At 44.6% G+C, this 18,844-nt stretch overlaps 2 protein-coding genes across 3 annotated transcripts; one reads left to right on the top strand and one right to left on the bottom strand.

Moving 5' to 3' along the window:
* Nucleotides 1-1,708: 1,708 nt before the first annotated feature.
* LOC131836608 (T-cell surface glycoprotein CD3 gamma chain) lies at nt 1,709-10,349 on the bottom strand. 2 transcript variants are annotated; one of them, XM_059182191.1, is made up of 7 exons: nt 10,162-10,349; nt 5,091-5,114; nt 4,404-4,625; nt 3,669-3,800; nt 3,003-3,046; nt 2,519-2,598; nt 1,709-1,886 (listed from the first exon to the last, which is right to left on the bottom strand). In XM_059182191.1, exons 1-6 carry the CDS (start codon nt 10,214-10,216, stop codon nt 2,533-2,535), a joined length of 543 nt encoding a protein of 180 aa, XP_059038174.1. In that variant the 5' UTR covers nt 10,217-10,349; the 3' UTR covers nt 1,709-1,886; nt 2,519-2,532. The 2 variants fall into 2 exon arrangements, with proteins under 2 accessions (XP_059038174.1, XP_059038166.1); XM_059182183.1 differs by having other exon boundaries at nt 2,515-2,598; nt 10,162-10,346.
* A 1,274-nt stretch (nt 10,350-11,623) lies between these two features.
* On the top strand, nt 11,624-17,230 carry LOC131836621 (T-cell surface glycoprotein CD3 delta chain). The gene is made up of 5 exons (XM_059182203.1): nt 11,624-11,789; nt 13,832-14,044; nt 14,503-14,634; nt 14,930-14,973; nt 15,192-17,230. Exons 1-5 carry the CDS (start codon nt 11,735-11,737, stop codon nt 15,255-15,257), a joined length of 510 nt encoding a protein of 169 aa, XP_059038186.1. The 5' UTR covers nt 11,624-11,734; the 3' UTR covers nt 15,258-17,230.
* Nucleotides 17,231-18,844: the final 1,614 nt, after the last annotated feature.

Genomic DNA, 18,844 nt, shown 5'->3' with positions numbered 1-18,844 from the left:
CTGGTAGATGTATTTGCAAATCATATATGTAATAAAGGACTCGTATTCAAAATATAAAGACCTCTTTCAATTCAACAGTAAGACATACAAACAACCCAAATTAAAAAAAAATTTAGAATAGACATTTCACCAAAGATAAAAGAATGGCGGACAAGTATATGAAAAGATGTTCAATAACATTAGTTATTAGGGAAATGCAAATTAAAGGTAAATAAGATACCATTTTATACCTAGGAGAATGGCTATACTAAAAAAAGAATAAGGTAACAAATATTGGTGAGGATTTGGAGAAATAGAAACCCTCATCCATTGCTAGTGGGAATGTAAATGGTACAGGGAATTTTAAAAAGTTAAACATAAATTTTTCATACAACCCAGCAATTCTTCACTCCCAGGTATCAACCCCAGAGCAATGAAAACGTGGGGTCCACAAAAAGATAGGCATGAAAGTGTCCAACACATTGTATAAATTAATAGCATATTGTATGATTCCATTTATATGAAATGTACAGAAAAGGCAAATCTGACAGAAAAGAGATTAGTGGTTGCCTGGGGCTGAGATTGGAAACAGGGAATGACTGCAAACAGCAGAAGAAATCTTAAGAGGGTGATGGAACCGTTCTAATGATTATGGTGATTACACAGCTGGGTAAATTTTGTAAAAGTCACTGAGAACAGGGGAAATCGCTTAAAATGACTGAATTTTATAGCATGTAAATTATATCTCAATACAATTATTTTTATTTTTATTGTTTAAAAGATTTTATTTATTTAACAGGGAGAGACACAGCAGAGAGGGAACATAAAGCAGAGGGAGAGGGGGAAGCAGGCTTCCCTCTGAGCAGAGAGCCCAACCAGTGGCTCGGGCCCAGGACCCTGGGATCATGACCTGAGCCGAAGTCAGAGGCTTTAAACCACTGAGCCACCCAGGTGCCCTTTATTTTTATTTATTTTATTTTATTTAAAAAAAATTTTATTTATTTATTTGAGAGAGAGAGAGCATGAGAGGGGAAGGGGTCAGAAGAAGAAGCAGACCTCCCGCTCAGCAGGTTGCCCAATGCCCAATGTGATCCCAGGTCGTTTAACCAACTGAGCCACCCAGGCACCCCCTATAAAATTATTTTTAAAATGACACTTATACAACGTTAGTCATTGCAGCATTGCAAGAGCAAAATATTGGCAGCATTATTTTGTCTATCCATGCGGGGTGATTAAATAAATCATAGCGAGTCTATGTAATGTGGTTGCACTTCAAAAAGACTGCTTTACTTACTGATATGAAATAATCTTAAGGTTTATTAGGTGAAAAGTGCAAGATGTATAGTATGACACCATTTGTGTGAAAAATAGGGAAGGGAAGAATAATGTGTACTTAAGAGTGCTTATGAAAAAAAAAAAGAGTTTGCTCATGTATGCCTAGAATACCTCTGATTTAAATACCTATATATTTACCTTATAAAGATACATAAGAAACTAGTCTATTGTTTGTCTCTGGAAAGGACAACTGAATGGCTGGGGATGGAGGTGGAGGGAGACCTTTCATTGCATATTTGAACGATGTAAATTATGAAAGTAAATTACAGAAAGTAAATAAAAATTAGAAGTTTAAAAAGTAATATTCAAATAGAGGGCGTTATGGGACCTTTTCCATTTTCTTTTACAGGAAAATTACTTCCCAATAGGTGGCGCTCATGCAACACCATACATATTTTTACTTTCCTTTTAGTTTTATTTTGAGAAAAATCCATATTTGCTCTGATGAACTTTCTTCTCCATTTGTCACCTTTGGGAAACTCGAGTCTAGAATTAGGGCTGAAAGTCTCTCCGCTAGGAGTGTTCCAAAGTGTAATGCCATGTTTCTGGGATCTATCCAGCATAGAGAACACCTGGATTGAAAAAAAGAAAAATTGGGATTGGTTCAGAAAACCAAATAATGCTTGGGTCCTGTTTTCTTGATTGAAACTTGATTGATTGAATCAGAACTCCTGATTGCTTGATTGGTTGATCAAGAGGTTAATAGAGGTCAGGGGTTTGTAATGAATGTTGATTTTGCCCTGGGGGAGACACTTGAAATATCTGGAGATATTTTTGGTTGTTACATCTGGGGGTACTCCTGGCATCTGGTGGAGAGAGGTCAGGGATGCTGCTGACAACCCTACAATGAACAGGATAGCCCCTGCACGATAAAGAACTATCAGTCACCTACCCTCCCCTAAGCTTATAGCTTCTTGGAAAAAGGAGATAGGCTTGGCAACAGATGGGAAGGCAGGTAAAGGAAAGGTTTTGTTTTTCATGAGAGAGCAGGTGCTGGGGAAGAGGGACAGAAGGAGAGGGAGAGAGAGAGAGAGAATCTTAAGCAGGTTCTGCGCTGAGCACAGAATCCAGTGCAGGGCTCCATATCACAACCCTGAGATCATGACCCGAGCTAAAATCAAGAATCAGACATTTACCCTACTGAGCCACCCAGGTGCCCCAGAAAAGGTAATTTTTTAGAACTGGTGTAGAAGGACATACCTACTTTGAGTCCTGAGTTCAATTTTTCCTCAATCGCTTTCCTTGAAGGTGGCCATATTGGTCATTTTCCCGATCCCTGAGGGGCTAAAAAGAACAGCACAGTCATAAACTCATTTTCCCTCCTCCCTCCTCATCTGTGAATTAATTTGATGCTCATTTATTGAATGCTTTTTGTGTGCAAGGCTTTGGAGTGGGTGCTTCACGATCCTGGGGGTGAAAGAGGACAAGGAGGTCGGAGGCTCTGTTTACAGTTTCTTTGGGTGTCCCTCTCCGTGTTTCTTCAGCTTTTTCTCACTGGATCCAGACCTTAGTCTCTCTCAACCTTTCTCTTCATTTCTCTTCTCTTCATTCGACCCAAAGTGTGACTATGTAATCAACCTGTGTGCCCTAAGCAATTCCTTATCTGTGTGGTCTCCTCTGAATAACTTGTCCCCCACCCCCAAATTGTACTATTAATTATAGTAATTATTCATTCCCCCCTCCCTTACCTGGTAAAGCTGGTCATTGGACAACAGAGTCTGCTTGTCTGAAGCTACAAAAAACAAACAAACAAAAAAACGCAAGGTAGGCTAAGAAATTGGGTTATATTCACACACTGGAGTACTAAACAGTAATGAGTGAGTGAACTAGAACAAGGTGGAAAGATTTCACAGGCTTGTTTTTTGAGTAACAGAAGCACACACACAGGAGTACTTTTGTATGAGTGCATTGACATAAGGAATGTAAACAGGCAAAATTGATCAATAAGTCGGGATAATACTGTTTTTGGGGGATGGGTAGAGGCTGGAATTGACCACAAGGGGGATGTCTAGGGTGTGGGTAATACTCTCTTTCTTGAACTGGGTGTTGGATTCATGGGTACCTTTGCTTGTTTAGCTGTGTGCTTGCCATTCATGTATGTTTCTCTCTGTATGTCTTAGTTCAATCAAGTAGCTTTTTTTTTTTTTTTTTAATTCAGAGGAATCGGAGGAAAATCAGAGGGAGGTGGTTCTTGAGACAGGTAAATATGCTGTGAACACAACAGGATCCTTTTCACCCAGTTGGGCTAGATGGCAACACGTGCCCACCTCATCTCTTCTACAGGGTCTACTTTGGTAGGAAGGAAACTGAGGGTCCCCGGTGGTCTCGTTTCTCACTGAGGAACATTCTTTTACCTCTGGACTGGCGAACTCCATCCTGTCCAGCAATGAAGTAAACCCCGACAGCAAGGAATAAAAAGCTGATGATTTCGGCGAAGACAAAGCTGGATACAGTGCCTGCGTTCAGGTCAATGCAGTTCTGACACACTATGGGGAAAGGGAGGGACAAGGCACCTTCAAGGTGTGAAAGTGGTTCTCCTGAATCTTTTTCTCTTGCCTACACGTGCTAATGCCTCCATCTAGGGTAGCAGACTCCTCTCTCTGTGCAAGGTTTGTTAGGGGAATTGCCTGGGAAGATCCTGGGACTTAAGCATGCAACACTTCCTGATATCCCCCCATCTCCCAGGCATTCTGGGGAAACCTATAAAGTCTGACCATCAGGAAATATGTGAAATAGAAGGAAGATCAGATCCCCTTCTCTGTGGTCATCTGCCTTCTACATTTCATTGCTGCTCACCTTGTAATCTCCTCTGTCTCCCTGAAACTACCCCAACTCAGTTTATATAAATAGATGATGGCTCCAATTCATGACTGCCTATCCAGAATTAAACCAGGCTTTATAGGACCAGGCATGCTTTTCTAAGAAGATGAGGGAATTGTCTTGTTATATTCAAAAAGAGGCAAGCAGAGATTGAGAGAATGAGAACTGGTTAGTGTCTATTCCCATACTCACCAGGGATAAGAAGCCCACCAGAATAGCGAGTACTGCTAGATAGATAGATAACAAACAAACCAAAGGGGATTACATACTTCTGTAATATATTTGGAATGGTTTTGAAATGCCCTTTGATCCTTCACACTGATATATCCCTTGAGGGTCCTTGATACTGCTTCCCAGATTCAGCTTAGCACCATTTGAGGAATTTTCTGGTTTCCCATCTTTATACCATGTGATCTTTGTGTCTTTTGAGTCACAAATCAGAAGTACCAAACCATCTTCTCGATCGCCATCTAGTTTTACCACAGGAACTTCTGAAAAGGGAAAAGTCACCGTCTGTTAAGGATCTCTCTTCTGAAATTTTCCCTGCCTCGAGGTATCAGAACAAGACCACTGTAGCAGCTCTTCTCAAACTTTACTGTGCACATGGTTCCTATGGGCAATCTAGTGAGAATTTCAGATTCTGCTTAGTAGTTCTGGGAAAGAGCTGAAATGGAGCATTTCTAACTTGATGCCAGTGGTGTTGGTTCATGGGTCCCACTTTGAATAGTGCCTAGCTGCTGGGGTCCTGTTTCTACTCCAAGAATTAGAGAGCTAATTGCTTGACTTCAGGAAAGCTGCCCAGAAAGATCATGACTGGCCAGTCGTTTGGTTGACTGCTATTATTACCCATCATCCTATCCTTTCTGTCACTCAGTCCTCTAGGGCTTCTAGTGTAGGAACCATATTTCCATGAATTTCCTCAGAGTTTGAGGATAGAAAGAAGCCATTCACACTACCTTGTTTCGTCTCGGCTGTCGTACCTATAGAGATAGAAGAGAGACAGAGTATTAGCTGGGTATAGAGTTGTCCAGATGCCCTGAGGTAATCATTTCCTTGGTCATTCAAGGCCAAGATAGATATCCTAATCTAAGAGTGGGCAGTATCTATATTTACCTCCCTGGGTTGTAGCCTAACTCACCAAATTGAATTCAAGGTGTTGTATAATAAAGAATTTGTCCGGTCTTTGTCATAGATTCCTGGGAAGGAGTTTCTAAACCCTTGGAATTTCACGAGTGATAGGAGTGTCTGTGTTATTCTTGGTGGGCTTATTTATTTATTTTTTAAAAGATTTATTTATTTATTTATTTGCGAGAAAGCATGAGAGAGCATATGGTAGGGGGAGGGTAGGGGGAGATGGAGAGAGAGAGAAGCAGACTCCCTGCTGAGCATGGAGCTCCACTCGGAGCTTGATCCCACAACCCTGTGATCATGATCTGAGCCGAAATCAAGAGTTGGATGCTCAACCGACTGAGCCACTCAGGTTCCCCTTGGTGGTCTTTTGGACCATACATGAATTTGTGTTATGAGATGACTCAGGATGGGGCTGGTCAAGACCTGTGTAATCTGGAATCTGAGCTTGTCTGAGGAAGGGAGCTGGAGACTGAATCCGGTCATGTGGCCAACAATTCAATCAATTATACGTATGTCGTGAAACTCCAGTAAAAACTCAGTGGAGGGGTGCCTGTGTGGCTCATTTGGTTAAGTGTCTGCTTCTGGATCAGGTCAAGATCCCAGGATCCTGGGATCGAGCCCCACATTAGGCTCCCTGCTCGGTGGGGAGCCTGCTTCTCCTTTTCCCTCCTCCTGCCTCTCCTCTGCTTGGTCTCTCTCTCCGAAAAATAACAAAATAAAATCCTAAAACAAAAACAAAAACTCAGTGGAGGGGCCCATGCATGGCTTTGTTGGTTGAACATCTGACTCTTGGTTTCAGGTCAGGTCATGATATCTGGGTGGTGAGATCAAGTCCCGTGTTGGACTTTGTGCTGGGCGCAGAGCCTGCTTGAGATTCTCAACCTCTCCATCTGTTCTCCCACTGCTCCCTCTTTCTCTAAAAAAACCCCCCAAAAGTCAAGGGAAATAAAATTCTCAGTGGAGCTTCCTTGTTAGTGAGTGTATCAATGTACTAGGAGGGTGATGTATTCTATTTCTGCAGGGAGAGGGCACAGGAACTCTGTGTTCAGGGCCTTCACAGACCTTACGCATCTCTTCATTTGGAAAAATGCTGATTTTATTTTTTATAATTAAACTGTAATAGTAAAGGGGCACCTTGGTGGCTCAGTCATTAAGCATCTGCCTTCAGCTCACGTCATGGTCCTGGAGTTCTGGGACTGAGCCCCAGGTTGGGGTTCCCTGCTCAGTGGGGAGCCTGCCTCTACTTCTGCTCCTCACTCTGCTCATGCTCTCTCTCAAACAAGTAAGTAAGTAAGTAAATAAATAAATCTATTTTTTTAAAAAGATTTTATTTATTTATTTGTCAGAGAGAGAGAGAGAGAGAGAGAGCGAGCGAGCACAGGCAGGCAGAGTGGCAGCAGAGGCAGAGGGAGAAGCAGGCTCCCTGCTGAGCAAGGAGCCCAATGTGGGACTCGATCCCAGGACGCTGGGACCATGACCCGAGCCGAAGGCAACCGCCTAACCAACTGAGCCTCCCAGGTATCCCAAATAAATCTATTTTAAAAAATTTGAGCTGTAATAGTAAATATGTGCTTTCTTGAGTTTTGTGAGTTGTAACCAATCGTCAAATTGTACAAACCCTCCAGGTTTGTACCCAGCTTGTCAGAAGTTTAGGTGGTATAGGAACCACTGAACTTGTGCCTGGAACTCAAAGGGAGGGCAGTCTTGTTGGGCACAGTGCCCTTGACCTGTGGGGTCTAATGTTAATTCTGGATGGTTAGCATCAGAACTATACAGCAATATACATCAAAGTATTGCACGCATGGTCTGGAATGCTCTGCTTTTTTTTTTTTTTTAAAAGATTTTATTTGACAGATAGAGATCACAAGTAGGCAGAGAGGCAGGAAGAGAGAGAGGGGGAAGCAGGCTCCCTGCTGAGCAGAGAGCCCGATGCGGGGCTCAATCCCAGGACCGTGGGATCATGACCTGAGCCGAAGGCAGAGGCTTTAACCCACTGAGCCACCCAGGCGCCCCCACTCTGCTTTTTTTTTTTTTTTTTTTTTTAGCTGCTAAAGCTCCATCAAAAGTGGGTTTACGTGAACTAAAGGCTTTTTGAGTACTTCTAAAATCCTCAGCCTTGGTAATCCACTTTTTATTTATTTTTATTTTTTTTGTAGAAACCCTGGACGTCCTGGGGTGGGGGGTAGCTATTCAATAGCCTTCAAATCTGTCTCAAAACTCAAGAGTAGTGGAGTTGCGTTCCTTGTTGTACTACAGAGAAGTAGCACCAGAATTCAGTTCAATTGGATTGAATGCAAACATTTACCAGGTACACTGATGTACCTGACTTGATTAAGCTGTGTGAAAGACAGGAGTGGTGATACAAAGAACTAACTTGTTGCCTCCAAAGAGTTTACAGTGAAGCAGGAAAAATAAACACCGATGTAACTAACATAATAGAACATATAAATTATCTTTAGTATTCATGCGAATGCATTTGAAAGGGGCTAGAAGCTATTGATTTTGCCCAAGAGTCAGGGACAGGGAAAACTTAACAGAGAAAGTGACATTTGGTTGGAACTTGAATGATTGGGAGTTCGCTGGACAGAAAAAGGCATCCTGGGGAGAAGGAGGAGCGGAGCAAAGACATAGGTTGGAAAAGGACAGAGAATTAGTGTGTCTAGAGGTGGAGTGTATGGTGGGGACGGATGAAGCATGAGTCAAAGTATGAAGGGGAAAAAAAAGTATGGAAATAGTTGGAAGGAGTCAGCTGTTTTAGAACTTCTTGCAAGGTTGAAATGATTATTAATTGTACTTAACAGAGTTTGGAACATGGTAGCTTTATATTTGTTGAGTGAGTGCAGGAATGGATGAATGAGTGAATTAAAAAAAAAAAAAAAGCAAAGCAAACAGTTAAGCAGATTTCTCACCAGCGGCCCTTCTTGACCACCTGATCACCATGGGAGGGACAAAGGGACCCCTTGTTCTAACTCAGATTCTATAGGAGAGAGGGTCCAACTGATTGCTAACATCCTTTAATTTTGCTTCTGTGAGTCTTCTTTCTTTTTAGGATTTGAGTGCTCATGTAGCCAAATTTCCTAGGCTGACTGGTAAGAGGACAGAGCCCATAGGAAGGAGGGATCATCCAAGTTCACACAGCTCACTGGTGGCTGATCCGGACCCAGAGTTCCGGTTTCCATTGCTCTTTCTGCTATATCTAGCTGCTTCACACAGGCTTTCAGCCCTGCCCCTCCACCTGTGTGGTCTTCAGTGGCTCTTCCCCTCAATTTCCTGCAGAAATCATTCTAAACTCTCACTGTCCTCCTTGAGTCCCCCACTCAGGAACACCAAGCTCAGTTTTAGCAAGTGGCATCGTCTACCACTTAGGTCATTGAGAACGTAGATGCCGTAATGACCTTCTCCAGCTTCCTTCCCAACTACACACCTACCCATGGCCAAAGCCATTTGCACTTCCTCTCTCTTGCCTTCTCCTCTGCGTCCTTGACCCCACCCTTTCAACATCAGCTCCAGGAACTTGCTCTACTCTCTGCATTTTCCTTTAGCCTAGAAATGGGCTCACATTTCTCTCACACTCAAAAATATTTAATCTTAGATCCTATGTCCTTTTCTATTTACCACTCAAACTCTCTTCTCTTCTCATCCAAACGTCTTTAAAGACAGTCTACACTTGGTATTTTATCACCGTCTTCATCTTCTACACACTTCCATTCGGTTCCCCCTCATACTACCCCAATGAAAGGGTTATAAATCAACTGTGGCCTTTATTTTGTTAAATCCCACAGGCTTAAACTTTTAAATATATTCTTCTATCAGCAGGACGTCTCTATAATATTTCATTATTGGTGATTCTTTCCTTTTGGAAGTTCTCTGCTCCCTTCGTGTTGCATTATCTGATTATTCCAGCTCTTTGATCGTCCTCTTATCTCTTGTGAGATGTTTTTCTCTAACTACCCTTTATTTATTTATTTATTCTTTAAAAAAGATTTTATTTATTTATTTGACAGAGATCAGAGGTGGGCAGAGAGGCAGGCAGAGGGTGGGGGGAGGGAGAAGCAGGCTCCCCGCTGAGCAGAGAGCCTGATGTGGGGCTTGATCCCAGGAATTGGAGATCATGACCTGAGCTGAGGCACAGGCTTCACCCGCTGAGTCACCCAGGCGCCCCTCTAACTGCCCTTTAAAGGTTAATATCCTCTCGGTTCCATCCTCAGGCCCTCCTCCTCACATCTCACGTAATCCTTGTATGATTCCAGCAACTTTCATGTTTCCCTCAGCGTGTGGAGAACCATCTCTAGTCCAGATTCCAGGCATCAACCCAGGTCATCCACTTCCCATTGTTTATGCCCAACAGAATATTCATCCAGGCATCCTATATTGGACCTTACACTTAGTCTAGTGACACCGAATCTTCTCTCTCCAATTAGACTATAAGCTCACTAGGGCAGAAGGTTCTTATCCTTCCTTATATCCTCCTAGCATATCATGTAGCAGGATCTCACTCATATTTGTTGACCTGTTGGCCCTATGACCAACTGGGTGAGTGCCTTATAGTTCTCCCCCGAACTCCAGCTCTGAGTTAAGGAACACACACTTATTCTTTTCAGGTCCCTGGCCTGTGCCCTTTTGGGCTACATTCAACCTAAGATGGCGGCATCCGGGTCTTCCCTCTAGCCAGTAAAGTCTGCTGTTTTCATTTCTTAAGAGACAAGGACCCCATCTCTCCCACTGGACACTGCTTCTCTCTAGCAGAGAACAGTAAGAGGCTTCATTTTGCCCTTCTTTCTCAGAATTCTAGTGTGATGTCTGAGGTAGCCTTGAGGTTAGAGATCCCAATACCATTTTTTCCCCAGTAATGATCTCTTCCCCTGAGCCTTTCTCCAGACTACCAGAACCCCGTACCTTGAAGAAGAGTGACAGCCAAGATGAGGCCAGCCAGATGCTTCCCCGGTTCCATGTCAGTCTCTGTCTTTCCCCCGAAAGAAGCACGAAGCAACTCCCAGCAGCCCGCCAGCCTGCAGAGCAGCTTGTCTGGCTCCGCCCAGCATCCCTCAGCCTGGGGCCCCTGAAAGAAGGCTTGAATCCAGAACCACCACCCTCTACTTCAAACGTGGGCAGAGAGGGGCCTCAGGAGGTCTGCAGGTGCATATGTATCTTGCTTGTGAAGGAGTAGAGAATGGGAAGACGTGGGAGGGAAAGGGAGAGAGGACTGCTTCTTCATCTCAGAGACAGCTTGCACAGAGAAACCCCTTGGGTTCTGGGTAGGAGATGGGCCCCTTTCTTCATGAGAGGGGTAAACATCTCTGCCACCTCTTGTTGCTAGGATGTCAGTTGGTTGCTAGAACTCGTGAATTTAAGTGAGAAACCTTACGTGCTCAAGCCCTTATTCAGGAATTTTTCACTGCTCTTTGGAGACAAGATCATCAAAAAGGGGCCTGCCTGGATGAGAATAGGTAGGAAAATTGGAATAAGACAAGCCATATATTTCCAGGCGTCAGAGCCTGAACCAAGTTTCCAGGATCTTAGGCCCCTGGCTCCCTCAGCCAGTCCATCAGTGAGTCAACAAAAACATCTACAGAACCTCTAGTTATGTGCCAGGCACAAGCCAGGTGATGGAGATACAGAAGGGAGCAAGACATGTGCTATCTCTGCCCTCAGGTAAATTACAGTCTGACTTGGGCAGCGTAGAGAGTTTGGATCCTCATAGGCCACAGGGGAGAAAAGTCCTCTTGTCTCCTGGTGAGTCAATCACATTGTTATTAATAACTGTCTCTTACTGAGCAAATGTGGTATCTCATGTACCATGAAAACTTTTTGTCTGAATCCTTACTGGCATACGCAGAGAATTAGGCTCTGAAAAATTCCATGACTGGCTCAGGCCCACTGGGTAGGCAGTATTGGAGCTGGGATTCAAACGTCCGGTTTAAAAAGCTACTTGTAATCTGGTGTCCCAGGCTGTCCAAGGAGGACCTTGGGCGGAGTCCCAAGAAAGACCAGAAATGGGAGGAACCTTGCTGGTATGGCTTATGGGATGGGGTTCACAGTATTTCTCAAGGGTTTTGAGAGCTGGGGGTGAGTTTTCAGGGGGTGAGTAAATGTAGTTACGCTGTTGACAGAAACTCTGGAATTACTGTTTTTCATCAGTGAGTTGGGAAAGAACATCCTACACCTTCTTTTACCTCCTAGAGGTCTAGGCAACATTTTCCACATTCTCTGCTATCTCTTTCACCTCACCCCCAAGCTCAGAGAAAGAACCATTTGCACCTGCTTCCTTTCTACCCCACCCCCACTCTGCCCCTGCCCTGACAGTCTCCTCTGATCAACGGCAGAGAGCAGACAGATAGGCGTCTTCTGGTTCCTCCCCCACACCTTTACTTTTTCCGGGTACCCATGAGTCAGTGGGAGGAGGGTGTCTTTCACCCTGGTGGATAGTTCTGTGACCTGGGTCTACCTACTGAAGGAATTCTGCTGGAAAATGGAACACTGTAGGTTTCTGGCTGGCCTGATACTGGCTGTCCTTCTCTCCCAAGGTAAGGCTTCTCTAGATGGTGAGGACATCTTGGACAAGGGACGCGAGAGGAACATTTGCACCTGGACTGGGCTCCACGTTAAAGTCCTTCTCAGTGCTAGCTTCACTTTCAAGCAGAGTTGTCAAGGAGAGCAGGGCTGGGATGTAGTACAGGGTTCAGATTGGGAAACAGGCTCTTGGCTTTGAGTCTACCTAGGCATGTATGTTGGCCTTGAATGCCCCTCTAAGGGCCTTAGGCCAGAGATCTGCAGGAAATGTGCCGTTTGCAGGAGCCTGAGCCTAGGACTGATAAGGGAACACTATTTCTTCTAGGACAGGGAGGCTCTGGGATTAGTACTCTTAGTGATTTGGCCATCATTTGTCACCATACGGAGCCATGACCCCGTACTCAGGGGGATGTTTTAAGAGAAAGTTGAGTTTAGGTGGAGAAGGAAGGAGGGCATATCTGGGATGGTAAGATGATCAACTCATCTTGGTTTGCCTGGTTTTAAAACTGGTAGTGTCTTGTCCCAGAAACCCCCTCAATCTCAGGCAAACTGGGACAAATGCTTTGGGACATCCAGGATTTCCAATGGAAACAGATCCTCATGGAAAACACGATTATAGGATGTGATATAACCTTGGCCTGTGTGAGATGCACAAGAAACAGCTCTTTGGGGGATTTTCCAGAAGATGCTCTTGTATTCAAATTGGTAATGGAATATGAATTCAGGGAGAATCTGGACTCCACTTTTCCCTGGGATTGGAGATACAGATTCTCATGTCTCTGTGGGTTGTGGAGGTGTTCTCAGTCAAAACAGTTCAGTGGATCTAGAAAGGCCCTGCGCATACCTCCAGCCCTCAAACTCCCTAGAAGCCTTGACTTGTGTGACGCACCAAGAATGAATTTGATAAAACAATTTTTTCTACCTCCTTACCCTTAAGCAAGGTTAGAACAAATAAAAATCTTTACATGGGATTTTTCCCGGGGTCTCCTTCTGGATCGCTGGGCTAGTAATCCATACCAGCTTTTCTCCTACCCCAACCATCACCGGTCCCAAGAAAGACGTTAATGACGAGAGTCCTATTCTCTTGGTAGTTGTGGGGGCAGGGGCAAAGCGGGAGGGAAGAGGATGAGAAGCTGAAGTGGGAGGGTTATAGATGGCTGGGAAGTAGAATTAGAAGCTTTGCTGGAGGGGCACCTACGTGGCTTAGTTAGTTCAGCATCTGCCTTCGGCTCAGGTCATGATCTCAGGGTCAAGAGATTGAACCCCTCATCCAGCCCCTTGTTGAGCCCCTCCTTGGGCTCCCTGCTCAGCAGGAAGGCTACTTCTCCATCCGCCCCTCCCTCTCTCCCTCCCCCACCCCGCTCCTGCTTTCTATCTCTTTCTCAAATAAATAAATAGAATCTTAAAAAAAAAAGTTTTGTTGGAAAACAAATGTGGACATCTCCAGCCAAGGAACAGTCTTCTGCATTTCCATATTTCTTGAATGTTTCAGTAATCTATACTCTTCTTCTACTTTTATTTTTTTTTAAGATTTAATTTATTTATTTAACACAGAAAGAGATCACAAGTAGGCAGAAAGGCAGGCAGAGAGAGAAGGGGAAGCAGGCTTCCAGCCAAGCAGAAAACCCGATGCAGGGCTCGATTCCAGGATCCCAGGATCCCGGGATCACCACCTGAGCTGAAGGCAGAGGCTTATCCCACTGAACCACCCAGGGGCCCCTCCCCTTCTACTTCTAATCAGTGGTCTGAACTTCTTTCCAGGAAGGTTCTTAGATCCAGTTGGCTCCATGATTTCCAATTTGGCTCCATGTCCATCAGGGTCTGTCCTCTGCTGGGACTGAATCCTTGCATCCTTCCTGGCCCCTGTAGTTCACGGGAAGCCTCCCAAAGCCTTTTTCTTGTGACTTCTGTCTCTCACACTAGAAACCATAAATTGTCCTAGACTTAGAAAGTGGCCTTTTCAAGTACAAACTCAGCAGAATAAGGCATCTGCTGCAGACCAAACAGCTGGCTGCAGTCCTGGTTGGGTTTTGGTTTGCTGTTGTTTTCCTCATAGGGAGCCCCTCCAAGATAACCGTAGAAGAGCTTGAGGACATGGTGTTCCTGAGGTGTGACACCAACATCGAGTGGTGGGAGGGAACACAGCCATTACCACATGGTAAAATGTGGAACTTGGGAAAACGCAACCTGGACCCACGAGGAATGTATATGTGCAACGGGACAGATGAACAAGAACACAAACGCCCTTTTACGCAAGTATATTTTCGAAGTATGTGCCTTCTGGACCCTCTGGTTTGAAATGAATGGGACCTCTGGATATGAGAAGCTTATAGCCAGAAAGGACCATGCTGGACCAACCTGTTCTCTAAACAAAGTGGGGGTCCCTCTTGTAATGGTGTGCACCAGACTTTGGAGCTTAACTAATGGAAAAAAAAAATAGCAGGGGCCTTGGTACTCAAGCAGTAGAGGCTGGGTTGGGAGAGCGGTTTGGCCCTGCAGACTTGTTTGCATTCTTACGAAGCTGGTACTGCTTCTCGGCTCCTTTTCAGGGATTCCTTGGGATGAAGGGTGGAGGTGGATGTAGCAAGGGTATCAGCAGGCCTTTCTCTAGGGATCTTACTGAAGTTTGGGTCCTGGTGTGAGGTCCCGGGGTTGCCCTACGAGGCAGAGATGGTTCCCTGGTCTTGAAGGCTCTCTAGTTCTCCTCTCATCCCCGCCCCCCTGCAGTGTGTCAGAACTGTGTGGAGCTGGACTTAGCTACCCTGGCTGGCATTATCATCACTGACCTAATCGCCACTCTGTTCCTTGCTTTGGGAGTCTATTGCTTTTCTGGACATGAGACTGGAAGGTTCTCTAAGGGTAAGTGGAAGGGACAGAGTGTGCGTTCTTGCATGCACACGTGCACACGTATGTTGTGGATGTGGGTGTGAGTGCGGACCTGCAAAGAATGGGGCTGGCAGTGGGTTGTGTCTCCTCTGGGAGTCACTCTTGCAATCTCTAAGGATTCCTAACTCTGGTTATTGGAAGACTTGTGCCCATATTGCCCATGTAGACTTCTGAGGGTACGACCAGCTGCTGTCCTCTTGTAGTGTTCATGGGGTCTCACTGTCCCCTCCTCCTAGGCCCTTGATGACTCTTTCCCCGTTTCTTCTAGTTGCTGACACTCAAGTTCTGTTGGAAAATGACCAGCTCTATCAGGTGAGCTGTGAGGGGAAAGAGACATGAATGGGAGGGGAATGGGAAGGGAGGAAGAGGCTGTTGCTAGGTGTTCTGTGTATGGATGAAGGGTTCTAGCGGGGAACTCATCAATGGCAGGGCTGGAAAACTCAGGCATGAGCTCTCATCTCTGGGGCCTACTGGGGTCTTCCCTGGGAGAATCTGACCCTGCCTCACTGATTTCCCTTCTCACCTCCTAGCCCCTTCGGGATCGGAATGATGCTCAGTATAGTCATCTTGGTGAAAACTGGCCTCGGAAGAAGTGAACCTGACACCAGTGGCTTATGGGAGTATCGACTGTACCTTCTTCCCTTGATCATCCCCAATAAAGATGTCTTCTCTCACTCAGCAGGTGCCTGGACTTTTCGAGGCTCTTGGACAAGGCACGGGAGTTGTCCTGCCTTGGCTGGACTCTTGCCCTCCCTGCCACCTCTGTCCTTCCTTCGTTGCTTCCATTCCTCTGCCCCAGATGGACAGTGTGATGGGTTGTCTCCCGCCCCATTCTGGCCCACTGGTGTTTCTGGCCTGGTGGGCTTCCTGAGGGTGGGGGCGGCTCTACCACACTCTCTTAGCTGCTTGTTGCCTCCAGCCCCTGTTACAACCCCTGAAGGGCTTTGGTTTCCTCACCACAGTTAAAGGCAGTGTTTACAGACCCAGCCGCACTAAAGTTTCCATGACATCATGAGCAGAGGAGGTGGAAACATCAAGGGCCAAGAGATCACTTTTTATCAAGACTTGGAGAGCATGTGTGACCAAGTCCCACTTCTGCTAAGGGGCTGGCCTTGTCTTATTGACCGCTGTGGATCGGTAACCACTAGCTGTGAGGAGGTTGCCCCATAAGCCCGTTCAGGACCCTTTCCTCCTCTATAGAAGGTATCACTCAACTTCCTCTCCTCAGAATCTGTTCCTGCCCCACCCCGTCTTCTGCATGATAAACTAATATCAGAAACTCTTTATTACCCCTCTTCACCCACTTGGAAAGCTGGAATTGGAGAGTGGACAGGAGCTTGGGATATTTTCAGTGGAAGTCGCGTTCACTAGTGGGTTAGTGGTGGTGCTGAAACTTTGGGAGCCTGAAGGATTTATTAAAAATATAGACACTTGGGCCCCACTCTAGGCACCTAGCCCTCAGCTGATTCTGAAGCTGCCCCCATTCAGAGTCTCCAGTTTTGAGGAAGAGCTGAGGCCATGGATGCTTTTGTATCCTTCACGCTGTTCCTGTCTACCACAGGGGCAACCCCTCCTTTTGTTCTCTGAGCTACAGTAACTGAAAGATCTTCGGGACAGTTTCCTAAGAGTGGGACTTTCCAAGACCAGGGTTCAGAAAGAGGGAGCCAGCCAGAGATCTGGATGATTCTGCCCACCATCTTCGTGAGCTATACACAGATGCTGATTTTGTTAGAGACTATAAACTTCCAAGGTACACATGCTTCATTCATGGTCATGACTTCTTTCTACCCTTTACATCCCTAGGACTGTAGTCCTCTGCAGCCTGCCTCCAGCTTTCCACATAGGATCCCTCCACCTTGGGCAACTTTCCGGTGACATCTACCCACCCAGTACTTACCTCCTTTCCACACCCTGCACACTTCCCTTCACCTTGTAGTCCTTGTAGGCTCTTAGATTCTCCCATACCTCTCACCAGTTCTCACCATTGCACACACCTGGGAATCTCCAGAACTCCTGATTATCTTGGGCGAAAGCATCAGGACTTTCAAAGTGGCTTAAGGTGATTTCATCATGAAGCCATGATTGATAAAGCTGCCCTAGCCCTTCTGGAAACTTGTGTCCCTTTGGATCTCCTTTGTGTGTGTGTGTGTTTTAAGTTTTTTTTTTTTTTTAATTTGTTTATTTGTGAGAAAGAGAGACAGAGTGCAAATAGGGGAGCAGAAGGTGAAGGGAAAAGCAGGCTCCCCATTGAACAGAGAGCCTGATGCGGGGCTTGATCCGTGAACCCTGGGATCATGACCTGAGTCGAAGGCAGATGCTTAACTGATGGAGTCACTCAGGCATCCTTCTTTTTTTGTGCTTTTAATCCCTCTTTTGCACCTGGGGTGCCTGGGTGTCTTGGACAGTTGAGTATGCGATTCTTGATTTTGGCTCAGGTCATGATCTCAGGGTTGTGAGATTGAGACCTGTGTTGGAGGTTGACACTCAGTGGGGAGTCTGCTTGAGATTCTCTCCCTCTCCCTCTCCTCCCTACACACACACACACACACACTCTCTCTCTCTCTCTCTCTCTCTCAAATAAATAAATTAATTAAAAAGTAAATTAAGAAAACAGCTTTACTGAGGTAAACCTACATGAATAAACTACATATATTTAAAGTATACATGTGATGTTTTGTCATATGTATATACTTGTGAGACATCACTGCAATAAAGGTAATGAACATATCAACACCTTGAACAGTTTCCTTGGGCCCCTTCGTATGCAATTCCCCCCTCCTTCCTCTCCTTACCCCCCTACCCTCCAGGCAACCACTGATCTGCTTTCTGTCATTATAGATTAGCTTTTGTTTTTCTAGATTTTTATGTAAGTGTAATAATGTAACCTGTACTCTTTTTTTGGTCTGGCTTCTTATGCTTCAGCATAATTATTTTGTGATTCATATGTTTTACTAATATTTTATTCCTTTGTACTGCCCAGTAGTATTCCACTGTATGGATATATCACAGGCTATTTACCCATTCACCTGTTGATATTCTTGTGGGTTATTTCCTGGCCTGGGCTGTTACAAATAAAGCTTCCATGAATAGTCACGTATAAGTTATTGTGTGGACGTATGCTTTTATTTCTTTTGGATAAATACTCAGGAGTGAATGGACTGAGATGCAACTTTTAAAGAAAGTAGTCTGGTATTCTAGGTCCTTTGTAGTCCCATGTGAATTACCTTCTCAGGTACTATAAAATGCCTGCTGGGATTCTGATCAGGGTCATGTTGAGTTTATAGATCAACTTGGGGAGAATCTACATCTTTTTTTTTTTTAATTTTTAATTTTTTATGAACATATAATATATTTTTATCCCCAGGGGTACAGGTCTGTGAATCGCCAGGTTTACACACTTCACAGCACTCACCAAAGCACATACCCTCCCCAATGTCCATAACCCCACCTCCTCCTCCCAACCCCCCTCCCCCCAGCAACCCTCAGTTTGTTTTGTGAGATTAAGAGTCTCTTATGGTTTTTCTCCCTCCCAATCCCATCTTGTTTCATTTATTGAGAATCTACATCTTAATGACATTGACTCTTCCAATCCATGAGCACAGCTTTTGTCAGATTTATCCCCTAAGTATTTTATATATATATATATATATATATATATATATATATATATATATATTAAAGATTTTATTTATTTATTTGACAGAGACACAATGAGAGAGGAACACAAGCAGGGGGAGTGGGAGAGGGAGAAGCAGGTCTTCCACCAGCAGGGAGCCGAAGGCAGACGCTTAATGACTGAGCCACAAAGGCACTCCAGTATTTTTTATGTTTTGATGTTTTTTTATATGGTATTTTTAAACTTTCAATTTCCAGTTGTTTCATTGTTAATATCTAGAAATACAGTTGTTCTGTATATTGATCCTATACCCTGAAAACTTCGTAAATTCACATATTAATTATAGTACCATTTTTTTTGATAAAGCCCACCTGAATTTCTACATAGATGATAATGTTGCTTGTAGATAAAGGCAGTTTAACTTTTCCATTTCCAATCTGAGTGTATTTTATTTCAGTTCCTTGGCTTATTATGGTGGCTAGAACCTCCCATACAATGTTGAAGAGAGGGGAAGTGAGGATATTCTTGCCTTATTTGTGATCTTAGGGGGAAACCTTGTCTCTCATC

This window comes from Mustela lutreola, chromosome 1 (assembly GCF_030435805.1).
Source record: "Mustela lutreola isolate mMusLut2 chromosome 1, mMusLut2.pri, whole genome shotgun sequence".
In the NCBI taxonomy this organism is placed as follows: domain Eukaryota; kingdom Metazoa; phylum Chordata; class Mammalia; order Carnivora; family Mustelidae; genus Mustela; species Mustela lutreola.
Note: the sequence above shows the minus strand (reverse complement) of the source record. Positions and strands in the feature narration are given on the sequence as shown.

Coding starts and splice junctions, on each gene's coding strand:
- LOC131836608 (XM_059182191.1), bottom strand. CDS start 10,216: ATGGAACCGGGGAAGCATCTGGCTGGCCTCATCTTGGCTGTCACTCTT. Junction 3,801..4,403: donor ATTCCAAATATATTACAGAA/GTATGTAATCCC, acceptor CTTTCCCCATAG/TGTGTCAGAACTGCATTGAC. Junction 2,599..3,002: donor CCAATGACCAGCTTTACCAG/GTAAGGGAGGGG, acceptor TGTTCTTTTTAG/CCCCTCAGGGATCGGGAAAA.
- LOC131836621 (XM_059182203.1), top strand. CDS start 11,735: ATGGAACACTGTAGGTTTCTGGCTGGCCTGATACTGGCTGTCCTTCTC. Junction 14,045..14,502: donor TACGCAAGTATATTTTCGAA/GTATGTGCCTTC, acceptor GCCCCCCTGCAG/TGTGTCAGAACTGTGTGGAG. Junction 14,635..14,929: donor GACTGGAAGGTTCTCTAAGG/GTAAGTGGAAGG, acceptor CGTTTCTTCTAG/TTGCTGACACTCAAGTTCTG.